This window comes from Mustela nigripes, chromosome 4, assembly GCF_022355385.1.
Source record: "Mustela nigripes isolate SB6536 chromosome 4, MUSNIG.SB6536, whole genome shotgun sequence".
NCBI lineage: Eukaryota > Metazoa > Chordata > Mammalia > Carnivora > Mustelidae > Mustela > Mustela nigripes.
In genome coordinates this window covers 45,309,646-45,323,592 of record NC_081560.1, presented here as the reverse complement: position 1 = coordinate 45,323,592, position 13,947 = coordinate 45,309,646, and the positions used below count along the sequence as shown (strand labels likewise).

Below are 13,947 nucleotides of genomic sequence, written 5' to 3'. Positions count from 1 at the left end.
GTTCTAATTGTTGTTCTAATGTTGTTGGCTGACAGTCCTTCCTTATTACATAATACCATTCATGATTGTCCACTGTGAGCTAGGCTCTCTGTGAGGTAATTTATATGCCTTTTCTTGTCTGCTTACCCTGGCAAGTCAGAAAACTGAGGCTCAAAAAACTGACCACCCAAGGTCACACAGCTGGCCAGCGGTGGAGGCAGAATTTGAACTAGAGTTGGTACAGAGGTAGTTGAGAAGGGTGTTCAGTGACCCTGGTCTCTTCGGGAAGACCATGGGCCTGGAGAATCCTTGGAGCAGGGCTTCTCAACCTTAGTTCCACTGACCTTTTAAACCGGAGAATTCTTCATATGGTCACGGGGGCTGCTGTCCTGCGCACTGTAGGCTGTCCGACAGCGTCTCTGGTTTCAATCGTTATACCCCCGTAGCACCTTGCCACCGCCCTTGCCACGGTTATCTCTGGCTGGGGTACTGAAAACTGTCTCTAGGCATCGCCAAATAGTCCGTGGGGGATGAAATCACTCCCTGTGAAAAGCCATTACTTTAGATAATGATTATTAAGTGTCAATATCCATTATTAACCATCATTCATGCTAATGACATTGACACTAATTACCAAGGGGCTAATTGTGGTATGTATCCTTGCACTGTTGCTCATTTATAGCTGGGGGATGGAAAGTTCCAGCTTTCCGTTTAAACCACACCTGCTCAGTGCTCTGCTCTCCCACCTGTGAGTCCTCCCTTGGCCTGCCTCTCCAGGAGCTCTGCTTCACCCTGGAGAGGAGCTGAGCTGTGTGTGTGCCCCGTTTGCACTGTTTTCATGGGTGACCCGCAGGAAAACCTTTGGGAGAGGGAAGGGGGTCTGGGGCTTGGGGTGGGTGGTTCATGCTTTCTCTTCAAAATATTTTTCTTCAACGCTGTCGGCGATGAATACAAATAGAAAAATAAATCCTTGTTGATGTAAAATGACTCCTCACTGTCCACAAGGCAGGGGTGTGGAGCTTTCATCATTCATGATTTGGGGCAGGCTGTAAACAAGCTTGTTGTCACCCACATCCAGCCTGCCAGGCTCTGGGACTACAGACCTACGCACAAACATCAGGGCTAACCAGGGACAGTGGCATCCAGGGCCCTGGAAGATACCATGTGCTTCCAAAGCCCCAAAGGCTGCATGAGATCTGGGTGGGACTCAGAGCCTTGTCTTCAGCTTGGTCAACTGGGATTCTGCATTTTAAAGTCTAAAACTATAATAAAAGTGACCAGGAATTGAATGTTCTAAAATCACTGGAGCAGCTTTGGTAGGGGCTCTGCTGCTAGGACAACTTTTGGCCGGCCCGTGCAGGGGCTTGTGATCTCGTTTCTTTTTCTAAGGTCATCCCTGCTCTGCAACCCCCACGGACAACCTGCCCCGATCCCTGCTGTGTCCCCACAGCCCTGGCCCCACCATGCAGCCCTGTGGATGAGACTCGGGTCACCAACCAAACTGGGGGCTCCCTGATGGTGGGCCCAGATCTTCTTCTCTGAGTCTCCTTCATTTGTGGGGGGATGCTCTCTCCACTGTGGGCCGGCAGAAAGCTGGGCTCAGAGAAGGAAATGGAAAAGGATGTTGACCAGCCAGGGCAAGGAATGTCCTGTGGCTCTCACATCTCTGAGCCCTTGCTGTCAGGACAGGCACATGGGAAGACTTAGGGACACAGTAGAAGGGGGAGGGGATGGGGGCATGGAGGCCCACTGGAGGGCTGGGGCTGAGCTGGGCACCGTGTTCTGCAATCCTGTGAATATTTAGCTGGTTCTGTCCCTTTTGCTGGCTTCTGCCTATGCAAACAGTCACCAGAGTAGGCAGAAGCCAGGGGCAGCGGCGTGGCGGCAAAAGCAGGGGACTGTGGGGAGGGAAGAGGGTTGGAGCTTACAGCGAGGACGAGGACGCTGACTGAGGGAGCCAACTCGGAGCCCCACCATGGACAGCAGGGCATGGGGTGCCTGCATCCTCTTTTTGCTGAGCCCATGGCCAATTGTGAGTAGCCAACACACACCCTCCTGCCTCTCCCGCTGGGCTCGGGATCTGGGAGCCTCAGGGCTTATTGGGGTGGGGGTCCAGCTGGGGCCTGGTGGGGTCCCCACTGCCTCTTCCCCAGCACAGCAGTTTCTTCCTACTAAGCAGACTACTGACCATAGCTCAGAGAAATCCTGCCCCATCCCCTCATTCCTCTCCTCCCCCTCCTCCACCACCACCTCAGCTGCTTGGCTCTGGGGAGCTCTGCTAGGAAACCGGGCTGAGCTGACTTAGCCTCCCTGTTGCTTCCCTCCAGGGCCTCTCTGGACCCCCCTGGGTGGGGGGGGGGGGACCACAGAGACTGTGTCCGCCCAAAACAGACTCTGAATCAGGGAGGCAGTTAGGGCCTCTCTTCTCTGTCTCGTGTCCTCCAAGTCTTCTCTGAGCTACAGGTCCCTAATTCTTCCACAAAATCTCCAGACTCCTTCCCATCCCCCACATCCCAGGAGCTACACTCTTCTCAGGTTGCTGCCTCTTTAGTGGCTGTGGCCAGGGACCAGGTGGGCCTGCGCAGGGAGTGGAGGACAGCTGCTCCCCCGCTGGCACTTGGGGAACTGCTCCTTTCTCCATGCCCATGCTGGGGGCTGGAGGAGCTTTTGCCAAATTGATGTGCCGGGGAGTCGGGTGCAGGACAGGGGCCCTCCCAGCATGTGCTGCAATTTCCCAGCATGTTTTCCAGGAATTACCGCAAGGGACACAGGGACCAGGACAGGACGTACAGGGTACTGGGTGGGAAGCTCAATGCACACAGACTGAGGACTCCTTCCTCCGCTGACTTGTGTGTGTGCGTGTGTGTGTGTGTGTGTGTGTGTGTGTGTGTGCCCATGGCCGCCAGGCCTGCCAAGCGCCCAGCAGCACCTGCCCCTAGGTGCACAGCCTTGGGGCTAGAATCTGGTGCCAGGGAAACTAGTTGTGTGGCCTGGGCAAATCCCCCACCTTTCCTGAGCCCAGCTTGTCTCTTATATAAAGGACATCATATCAGCTCACTGGGGCTATTGTGCATTGAGTGGGATCTGATTTGTCAAGGGCTGGGCATAGGGTGCTTAATAAATCTCTCCTCCTTCTTTTCTTTCTTTCTTTCTCTTTTTTTTTTTTTTTGTAATTTCAGCAGAGTTGACACACCTTGTTACATTAGTTTCAGGTGTACCAGATAGTGATTTGACAAGCTGATATGTCATGCTGTGCTCTCCACAAGTGTGGCTCCCATCTATCACCTACAATGCTTTATTTGACTTTATTCCCTGGGCTGTAACTTTCCTCCCTGTTCCTTATTCATTCCATACCTGGAAGCCTGGAGCTCCCATTCTCCTTCACCTGTTTTGCCTCCCCCCCCCCCCTTTTTGGCCATACGGGTAACTTGTATTGCCTTCCCTTCTGCAGTGAGGGGGTCTCCTTCCTCACATCTGGGTGCACCCCACCATAACCAAGTGTGCTCTCTCTCTCTTCCCCCCTCAACCCTTACCTCCCCCCACCTTCCCTCGGACTCCTTCACGCCTCCTTATCTGGCTCAGACATTCCTGCCTCCTTCTTAGAAGGACCTCCTGTCCACCCAGATAATCTAGGATAAACTCCCCATCAAAAGATCGTTACCTTAATCCCAGCTGCAAAATCCCTCTGGCCCTGCCAGAGAGCATATTCAGTTTTCAGGGATTAGGACGTAGACATTGTTGCGTGGACGAGGGCATTGTTCTGTCTACCAAGGTCCTTTGTGCAGGATTGCACCCAGGGAGCAGGAGTGCAGAACGGGCTTAGGAGAGCAGGGACGGAGGAAAGGCCCGGCACAGACAGGTCGTGGGCTCAGCCAGCTCCAGGAGATCTTCAGAAGACTCGAGTTCAACGTGTCTCAGAACTTAACTCCCAAGAGATGAATGGGAATCACCTGTCCAAATGCCCATCTTTCTTTCCTTTCTCCCTCCCCACGTCCCCCCCTCTCTTCCTTCCGTCCTTCCTTCTTCCTTCCTTCCTCCTTTCCCTCCTCCACAAGTACCCTTGCCAGTACTGGGAGCCAGGCCCTGTGCTTAGGAGCAAAGGGCGCAGAAAGGCATCAGGCTTTGTCTCTCTTCTAAGGTCTTAGGGATCAGAGAACCCAGAAGGAGCCGCCGATCAGCTTGGCCAATCCCCTTACCTCCTTCCTGCAGGTATCCGGCCAGGTGCACCCAGAGTGTGACTTCATCACCCAACTGAGAGAGGATGAGAGGTCATGTCAGCAAGCGGCAGAATGGATGCCCAACACCACGCTGGGTATGGCGCTGGGGAGAGAGGGAGGGACTTCTAGATTCCTTTATCTCCTCCAGCCAAATCCCTCCCCATGCTGGAAGGGCCTGGACCCCTGAGTCTGCTGTGCTTCCATCTCTCTCTGCAGGCTGCCCCAGGATGTGGGATGGGCTGCTGTGCTGGCCGACGGGGGCCTCTGGCGAGTGGGTGACTCTCTCTTGCCCTGATTTCTTCTCTCACTTCAGCTCAGAACCAGGTGAGGGTTCCAGGTGTGGAGGTGAGTGGGGAGGAGAGGTGGTTTCATCTGGTGATGCCAGAATATGCAGGTGCCTCCCTGGCTTTGGGGGCAGTAGATCTGGATTTGAACGGGGGCAGTAGATCTGGATTTGAACAGGGGCAGTAGATCTGGATTTGAACGGGGGCAGTAGATCTGGATTTGAACGGGGGCCGTAGATCTGGATTTGAACGGGGGCAGTAGATCTGGATTTGAACACCAACTTCCCATCTTCCCATGTGTCGTTGGGCTAGTCACTCAACCTCCAAACGCTCAGCTTCCTGACCTGTGACCTGGGGAAAATAAGAACTTTAACCTCAGAGGGGGTGAGGATTGGTGAGGAGAGCGTGGAAGTGCAGGACCCAGGGCCTGACCCCAAGGGAATGTTCTGTGGGTGTTAGCAGGAGGGCTACCTATGGGGTGGAGGGGAGGAGGGTCTGTCTGACTATTCCCATGCTACCAGCGGCTGAGTGGGGGGAGTGAGGAAGGCTTGCTCCTGGAACCCAGGTCCATGGAGAGAAGGCCACCCTCACCTCTGCCACTGGGAGGAGCTGTCTGCAGACTCTGGATGGTCCATGACTCCCCAACCCATGCTGGGATAACCTGTTCTCGGTTCCCACCTCTGCCTGCCTTCCAGGGGTCGTGAAGAGGGATTGCACTATCACAGGCTGGTCCGAGCCCTTCCCACCTTACCCCGTGGCCTGCCCTGTGCCCCTAGAGCTGCTGATGGAGGAGGTAAGAGGCTTCTTGGAGCAAGAGTCACCATGAATATTTGTAGGGATGGTGGGCCACACAATGGAGGGGTTACCATTCCCACTGTAACTAGCAGGTTGGACTATTAATTGCAGAAGCTTCCAGAAGATGGCAGTATCTAGAAGAGAGAGGGCCATGGTCTTTTGCTAATTGCTTAGGGGTGCTTCATGAGCCACGGTGCTGGGAAAGAGGGGAGGCAGAGGGCAGTGTGGGAGGTGTGCTGGCTGCCGTCTCCTTGGCGTGCCCTCTCTGTGCTCAGGACCCCAGGGCAGGAGCTTTGAGCGGTTCCAGGGAAACAGAGGCTCGTAGTGGTCCTGGGCACACTCCTTCCCTTCTCCAGTCCTCAGTCCATGGAGTGGTGTACATGCCCCACACTTCCGAATTGAGCAGGGCCTCTGCAAGGTGCTTTGGTACCCACAGTCCTATACCTCTTTCCCCTCAGCCCTGCAAGGCAAGGTCTGAGTCTGACCATTTTTCAGATGAGAAGACAGACACAGGTGGTGATTGCCTACACCCCTCAGGGGTCCCGATCCCCTTCCTCGGGCTACCCCATCCAACTCCATCTTTTCCACTTTTCCCTGTGGCTGTTGCTGGCTGCCCCCTTACTTCGGGGCATGTGGTGTGCCCAAGACAGTAAGCAAGTAGGATTCAGTAAACAAGCCCCAGCTCCTCTTGAGCTTTTCTCATTCCTCAGTGAATGAAGAACATACCAATGCATGAATAAATGAAGCAGTAGTTTCTCTGCTGCCTGTCCGGCCCCAGTAACACTGAGAGTCAACTGTCTCACTCCCAGGCCACTCCCCTTCACCCCCCCCCACCCCGCCCCTTCTGCCCACCAGCAGGTCAGGTGCAAGACAGGCTGTAAACAAACACTTCTGTTCCTGAGGGAGCTTGCTCCAGTTCCCACAGGTGCCCCTGCCCCAAATGGGGTGCTCTGGGGGTAGAACTGAGAGCCTTCACCTGCTTGGTCATCAAGCCTCCCCTTCCCCGAAAGTGCAGTTGCTGAGACTTCCTCTGTCTCTATCTTGCCAGAAATCCTTCTTCTCCACGGTGAAGATCATCTATACCCTGGGCCATAGCATCTCCGTAGTGGCCCTCATTGTGGCCATTGCCATCCTGGTTGCTCTCAGGTTTGCCGTCCTCTTTGCCTGCTCGAGAACCTTCCCTGCCTCCCCATTGCCCGCAGCACTAAGCCTGATTCCTTGCCTGGATATCCAGGAGGTTCCCAGATCTAGGCACCATGGCCCTTCCTGGCTTTTCCTTTCCTTCCCCCTGCATGTCCCCTTTCTACCCCTTGGAAAGCCCCTCCGGGACTCACTGCCATTTCTATACCGTTTTTCATGTGGAACTTACTCTATTTGCTTGGAATGCCCAGTTGCTTTGTTCTTGATATATTTGTATCTGGTAAAATCCGAAACCCAGCTCCCAACTGCTTCAAGAATCCTTTTCCCCTCCCCCCGCCGAAACCCTTCTTGACTCTTCCAGCCCTTTGATCGTTGCCCCTCTGGAGGCCCTCCAGCTTTAGAGTCTGAGCCCCAAAACATGGCTTGTGCTATTGTCTGTCTCACGGGGCTGTGCCTCATCTCTCTGAGCACCGAGGGGGCTCCCCTGGGTGGTATCCTGCCCTTTCTGCCTCTGTCCCCGGACTCGGAGCCCCTGAAGGGAGGGACTGGTCCTCTCTGTCCTCTCCCCAGTGCTGAGCCCGGGGCAGTGGTTGGTCAGCTGTCCCGCACGGCCACTCCAAGTGCCGCCCAGTGTGGCTCAAGTCAGTCAAGTCTGCTTCCCACCACGCTCACCCTCCTCCCTCCCCGCTCCTCCAGGAGGCTCCACTGTCCCCGGAACTACATCCACACCCAGCTGTTTGTCACCTTTATCCTCAAGGCGGGCGCTGTGTTCCTGAAGGACGCCACCCTCTTCCACGGGGAGAACACAGACCACTGCAGCTTCTCCACTGTAACAACTGGAAGGCCCCGGGGTGGGTGGGGAAGGAAGGCCGTGTGAGAAATAGAGATGTGCCCCACCCCGCCAGCCCGCCCAATCCTGTGGGCTGACCCTGGGGCTCTACAATTGCTAATAACAGAGCAGGAAACACCCGCCCCTCCACAGAGTCAGGTCCTAAATCCCCATGCTATTTCTTGGACTGTGGGGCCCATTCATGTCCTTCCCCGAGTTCCGTGTTCCCCTTTCCATTTCTTATTCCATACTCTGACCTGGCCCGTATTCACCCCAGCAGTCTCTGCATTCCCTCCCTGCCTGCGCATGCCAGCCTGTCCGGGGCTGGGTGTGGGTATGTGCGGGGTGAGGTGGAGCTGGGTCCCTCCCTCAAGAAGCATCCAAGGGGCCTTGGGGCGGGGGGGGGGGGGGGGCAGAATGCACCTGATTATGGGACCACCGAGTAGGGCAGGGGGTGTTGAGGACTGGGCTTCAGGGAGGAGATGGTTCTGGAGCTGGGAGGGGTGAAGGGGAGGGGAGACACATTCAACGGAGGGGCCAGGGTGAATAGACTCTCGCAGATGGGAACACATGAAGCATGTCCAAGGACCAGAGAGGTCACAGCAGGACAGGAAGGTAGGAGAAACAGGAGAATGAAAATCCAAGGCCATTGGGGATAGTGTGGAGGCTCCGCACCCCCCAGGAACACTAACTGTGCAGGAAGTGGACAGATACGCAGAGGGACAAACCCACAATGACCTTAATGAACGAATGAAAGAAAAGCTAGTAATAATGATATGAACTGAGCACTTCCAAGTGACACTGCTCTAAATGCTTCATTGCATATATTACCACCTTTTATTTCCTGGGTATGTTTTCATTTTAGTTCCATTTATATGTGTGTGGGCCTGGGTCCAAGCTCAGGCTGCCTGAGCTCAGGGGTGGTGCTCCTTGCCCCTGACAGATGAGCGAGTCCCACGCTGAACTAGTGAAGGCCGTGTGAGGGCCCATACATTTGCAGGAATGAACGGAGCTCCATACCCACAGCTCTGTGGCTGTGATGTGGGGTCAGGAAGGACTGACCAAAAGAGCAAATAGTAGCAATCCCTACGCAGCGTTTCCATCTCGTCCTCATGATGAGGCATTTGATAGGAATTGGGAGTATTTCCTTTGACAGTCAAGAACGCGAGGTCGGAAGAGGTTACCCAGCTAATGCAGGCTAGGTGTGAACTCAGATCACAAGTCTGTGCGGTTAACCACCACATTATACTATCACGGCCCCTCTGGGACAGCCTGAGGGGGAGGGGCCTGAGTGGAGTAGGGACTCCAGTGGATGTCCAGCTCCAAAAAAGCCACACCCCAACCCACAGGTTCTATGTAAGGTCTCCGTGGCCACCTCCCATTTTGCCACCATGACCAACTTCAGCTGGCTCTTGGTAGAAGCTGCATTCCTGACCCACCTCTTGGTCTCCAAGTCGCCCAGCACAAGGAGAGCCTTCTGGTGGCTGGTTCTTGCTGGCTGGGGTGAGTGCCGAGGCTGGGTGGGGCACTGTAGGGCTAGGGGAGGGCTGGGGATGCACAGGGAGCTCAACCAAAGGTCCCTTTTGCTCACTGATGGTGACGCAAGACCCAGAGCAGGGAAGGAACAGCAGCTGGTTACTTCTCTGGCTTCCTGGTAACCACCTTCCCGGTGCCCCATGTAGCCTGCAGTGGTGGCAGCAGGTAGGCGCAAGTCTCTGAGCCAAGGACACAGACCCCTTACTGTGTCTCCTCTGTACCCCCACAGGGCTTCCCCTGCTCTTCACTGCCATGTGGGTGTGTTGCAAAGTGGTCTTCGAGGATGTGGCGTGAGTCTGGGGGGAATCACATCCCACTGTGTTGGGTATGGGCTGGACCAACCGGCAGTGTGGTGGTCCTCCAATCTGGGGAGAAGAGGAGGAGACTCTGGCCCTGCCTTCAGGGAACACCCAGGCTTGGGTGCAAGATGGGAAGGTCATTGTGGGTAGTGTGGAAGGCAGGACCCGAGGTGGAAGGGGGCCTCAGATGCTCGGGGTGCTGGGCTCAGGGAGAGGTGGGGTTTGGGAACACACTAAATAGGGCCTCCTAGAACAAGGGGAGGTTCTGGGGCCAGCAAGAAGCAGTTAGGTGGAGAGAGAGGGGGTTAGCCCAACAAGGATTGCCGTGTCCCTTTGGAAGGGGTCCCAACTGGCTGGGAGAGGAGATCAGACTGGGCAGACATTTTTGGTACCCCCCCATCAGTTCTGGCTTGTCTTCTCCCTAGGTGCTGGGACCTGGATGACAGCTCTCCTTACTGGTGGATCATCAAAGGGCCGATCGTCCTCTCTGTTGGGGTCAGTCCCTCAGGCCACGCTCTCTGCTTTCTGCTCCCTGGGTCGGTGGAGGTGGCTGTCCGACAGGAAACATGACTCCATGCTGGGAGTCAGGATACCTGGGCTCTTTAGCCCTGCTCTGCAGGCTTGTCTGAGCGGCCCTCTCTGGACCTCAGTGTTGGTGAAACTGGGCGCCAGGGTGGGGTGGGGTGGGGGTGGTCTCCACAGCACTCGGGCTCCTTCTCGTGCGGAGTCCTGATGAATTCAGTGCCTGACTGTAGGTCATGTCCCACTGCAGCGAGGCTAGTGTGGGGAGCAGAAGGAGGGCGGTAGCTGAGCCGACTGCCTGCCCCCATGCTGCAAACCAGGTCACCTGGGCTGGTTTGCAGGGCCTCAGGGAATGTGTGCATTGCCTCCAATATTATCAAAAGGACGGACACCTACTTTGTCAGAGTAGACCTGGGAGGCGATGGAGGCAGGATGACAAGTTCTGACCCTCCCCCCAGCCCTTTATTCCCGGGCTGGAGAGGGAGGGGGACCTAGGATGCAAGTTCTGGATTAACAACCTGAACATCCCTCCCCCTGCACACCCCTGTGTCTCAAGGATTTAGGAATTCTAATCCTCAAAGAGGTCCTATCCCAGGCCACCGGGGCCACCCCCTGACTCTTGCCTTTCACCTTCCTGCACTTCTATTTCCAGGTGAATTTTGGGCTTTTTCTCAATATTATCTGTGTCCTGCTGAGGAAGCTGGAGCCGGCTCAGGGCAGCCTCCGTGCCAAGTCTCAGTACTGGTAATGTGTGGGTACACATGAGTGCCTTTGGGGACCCTGGGGCCATAACTGGAGTGGGAGTCAGTGTAGTTCCATTTCATTCACTATCCAGGACTGTGGTCCTACCTAAGCTTCCAGAGAGAGAGAACAGATCTGGTCCCTGCCCTCTGGGAGATCACAGTGTGGGGAGGATCAGGCTCCAAGTATCCAGTTACCAGGCCAAATGGACTGATGAGTGGTCAGGTCCATTTCTGTGGGATCCCGCGGAAGGAAAACTTTTCTAGATGGAGCGAGGGGAATGAGATATGATTAGGGAAGACTTCCTGGAGGAGGTGGTCTTTGAAATAGACTTTTATGTGTAGATGTTGAATAAATGGAGCATTTGGCAGCAAGAACAGCAAGATTCATGGCCCCAAAGTAAGGAAGCCCTGCATTGCACCACACTGTGTTTGGGGAGGCTGGTGTTCTCCAGGGTACCTGATGCAGAGAGTCTATATGGGGAACTGAAGGGAAGTGGGAGTGAGCAGGAGGCATGTGGGAGTTTCTAATCTCAACCTTGGGTGCCTAGGGCTTGTCTTCTCTTGCAGGCATCTCTCTAAATCCACGCTTCTCCTTATCCCGCTGTTTGGAGTTCACTATGTCATCTTCAACTTTCTGCCCGACAGTGTGGGCCTGAGCATCCGCCTTCCCCTGGAGTTGGGACTGGGCTCTTTCCAGGTGAGGAACCCCACAGGGACTCTTTCCACCAAGTCCTTGGGCAGGAGGGAGGCAGTGCTGCCCACTGGTATGGCTGAGTTCATGGTAGGTTAAGTGTTATCAGGCTTGGTTATTCTTTCTTTCATCCATCCATCTCTCTATTCATTCAACTTCCCCTGAGCCCATCTACTCATCCATTTCGCCATCCATCCATCTATCCATCCATCCAGCCAGCCAGCCAGCCAGCCAGCCACGTACCTCTTTACGCATGCATCTATCACTCACTTATTCATTCATCTATCCATTCATCATCCACCCATGCATCTCTCATACACTTATCTGTCTACCCAACATTTCCTGAGCACCTATTATGTGCCAGGATCTGTGCTTAATAGGAAAATCAGAGAAATAGCTTTAGCAGGCGTTCCACAATGACTACACGAGACAGCGTGCCTGGCATGTAGTAAGATGAACGCACCTCCTTCCCTTTCCCCAAAGACCTGGCCCAGGCCACATCCTGGGGGTGGGTGGAGGAAAATATAGTAGAAGGATTGTGGACATCTTGTGGCCAGGCCATCATATTCTGATGTGGTCCTTTCTCTTTGGCCCTGCAGGGCTTCATCGTTGCTGTCCTGTATTGCTTTCTCAACCAAGAGGTATATAACTCTGCTGGCTATTCTTAGTCCTTGAGTCTCCTCTCCTGCCAGAACTAAGGCCACTCATCTTCTTCCCAGACCCTGCAAATCCCAACTCAATCCAAATCTTGACTCTTGTGATCGTTTGGGAGGCTTAGTTTGTCCCGAGTTTCTAGATCAAGCTGAACCTGATTGCTTCATGTTAATGTCCTTTATCCATTCCTCCTCTGGGTTGGACCAAATATACTATCCATTCAGGACCAGGGATGGTCTAAAAGGATCCCCCAACTCTGTGTTCTTAAAACCGAACAAAAGGGAGAGTGGAGGAGGGAACGAGCCGGCTCTGGGAGAGACAGAGAAAACAGAGACAACAGAATTGAGAGTCAGAGGCAGACATAAAGGGAATGAGGAAAACAGAGTCTGGTGCAGCAGCAGTGAGGATGATGAAGAACAGAGCCAGGGAATCCTGAGAGAAAGCACCTGGAAGGGAGGGGCTGATGAAGAGAAGAGACCAACCAGAGGAGGACACACCCATGACTACACCGATGGTGCTGATATGCTTGTAGAGATATGAAAGATGGCAGAGAGTGGAAAAGGAAAACATCCCACCCAAGAGGCACCTTGCATTTCTCCCTTAGGACAGACTAGCTCTGTGGGAAAGGCAGGAGAATTTATCTCAGTGCCCTACACCCCATGCCCTGCAGCTGTGTGCATGGCAGAGTGACGGGTTCCTCGGGCAGCATGGATTTGCCATGGGCTCTGATCCGCTGGAGATGCACGTGCCCTCTGCCAGCTGTGGAATGGAGCTCGCCCCTCTCCTGCCACCTCTGTCCCTGACTGGCTCCCGCCCCGCTGACTCTTTACTCCCACTGCAGCCTCCCTGAGCCTCACACAGCCTTATCTGGTGTCTGGGTGCAGACACAGGACTTTGGTATTTGTTGTAGTGGCTCTTGAGTCCTGTGGACAGTGACAAGAGTGGGGAACAGCCCTGGCTGTGGCCAGAGGGACCTGGGAAAGAGGCTTCCAAGGAGAGCTGTGAAAGAATCTGTCCTGGGAAATCCTATTGGATACCAAATAGTCACATACCTCTGGTGATGGGGAGCTTACTACTCAAAAATACCTCTTCTGTTGTTAAGCATCTATGAGGGGAAGCTCACCTTTACTTTGAATAGAAATCTGTCTCCCTTTTATCTTTCACTACAGCCCAAGTTCGGCTCTGTTGGTGGTGGGGGGGTGTGTGTGTGTCACAGCCTCTCAGCTCCCTTTGACCCCAATAGCACCTTGGAGATGTCTCAGTTCATATTTCCCTGCCCCCCCTGTCCTCCCTCCCAACCTAGCTGTTTTTCTTTCAGGAGTCCCAGTCCCCTTACCTCAGCTCCTTAGATGGGATTCCATCTTTTCGCCCTTTAGGTCATATCCTCGGGACAGGTTCCCAGTGGCCATCATTTAGTTAAGTGGGCAGGGCAGGACTGAATCCCAGAGCAGGGGGTGGGAGGCCACTCAGGGAGGACGGTGGGGCTAGTTGGCCACAAACAGAAGAAAGCACCCCTAGAAAATGTCTTTAACTGGACTCATACAAAGGTAGTGCTAAAAACTAGAGTAAAGAGCTAAAGGGATTGGCCAGGAATGCTCACAGGAAGGAGGAGGTCGTGTCTTTCAGAGATAAAGCTTAGTGATGGCTCTGGTCAGTCTTGGCTTCTCCTCTCCCAGGAGTCCGTGTCTCTGTTTCTCCTGCGTCGTCTCTCCCTAGACCCTCAGTCCCCCTGGGGTGGAGTACAGAAGTAGCAGTGGGACCTTCCTAACATCCTCTCCCTTGCCCCTGGAGGTAAAGACCGAGATCTTACGGAGGTGGCGCGGCCATGAGCTTGAGCTTCTACCAGCCCGGAGGACCCACACCAAGTGGACAACGCCTTCTCGCTCTGGGGTGAAGGCGTTGACATCTGTCTGCTAGGTTAGCCACATCACTCTACTGGAGAGCACACCGGGGCTTGGGCAGCTGCAATGGGCTCACTGCCCTCTGCAGGACCAAGAGGGATGGGCACCCTGAGAACCCTCAGGCCACGCCTCCATCCCAGCTGCTGCCTTGCTCTGGGCCGGGGCAAACCTTTCACCCTGTCCTGCACCTGTTCTGCACCTGACCCTCGGCCCCTGTGTGTCTACTTCTGACGTCCCTGGTTGCTCTGTCTCTATTCTCCTGTTCCTCCTCCTGGAGTTTGGGCCATAGTTCAAGGCCAGAGGAGCCAATAAACTTGTAAATGAATAGATACAGAGCTTGAGTGGACACCTGCGCCG

General features: G+C 54.6%; 1 protein-coding gene and 1 long non-coding RNA gene across 2 annotated transcripts; one reads left to right on the top strand and one right to left on the bottom strand.

Moving 5' to 3' along the window:
* Window positions 1-460: 460 nt before the first annotated feature.
* Window positions 461-7,232, bottom strand: LOC132014991 (uncharacterized). The gene is made up of 3 exons (XR_009403511.1): window positions 7,160-7,232; window positions 4,176-4,299; window positions 461-522 (listed from the first exon to the last, which is right to left on the bottom strand). It is a non-coding gene; the product is annotated as an uncharacterized LOC132014991 (long non-coding RNA).
* Window positions 1,955-13,606, top strand: GHRHR (growth hormone releasing hormone receptor). Its single transcript, XM_059395670.1, has 13 exons — window positions 1,955-2,011; window positions 4,189-4,291; window positions 4,413-4,520; window positions 5,176-5,273; window positions 6,324-6,421; window positions 7,112-7,244; window positions 8,594-8,747; window positions 9,010-9,070; window positions 9,505-9,574; window positions 10,254-10,345; window positions 10,912-11,041; window positions 11,635-11,676; window positions 13,481-13,606. The coding sequence occupies exons 1-13, from the start codon at window positions 1,955-1,957 to the stop codon at window positions 13,604-13,606; spliced, it is 1,272 nt and encodes a 423-aa protein (XP_059251653.1).
* Window positions 13,607-13,947: the final 341 nt, after the last annotated feature.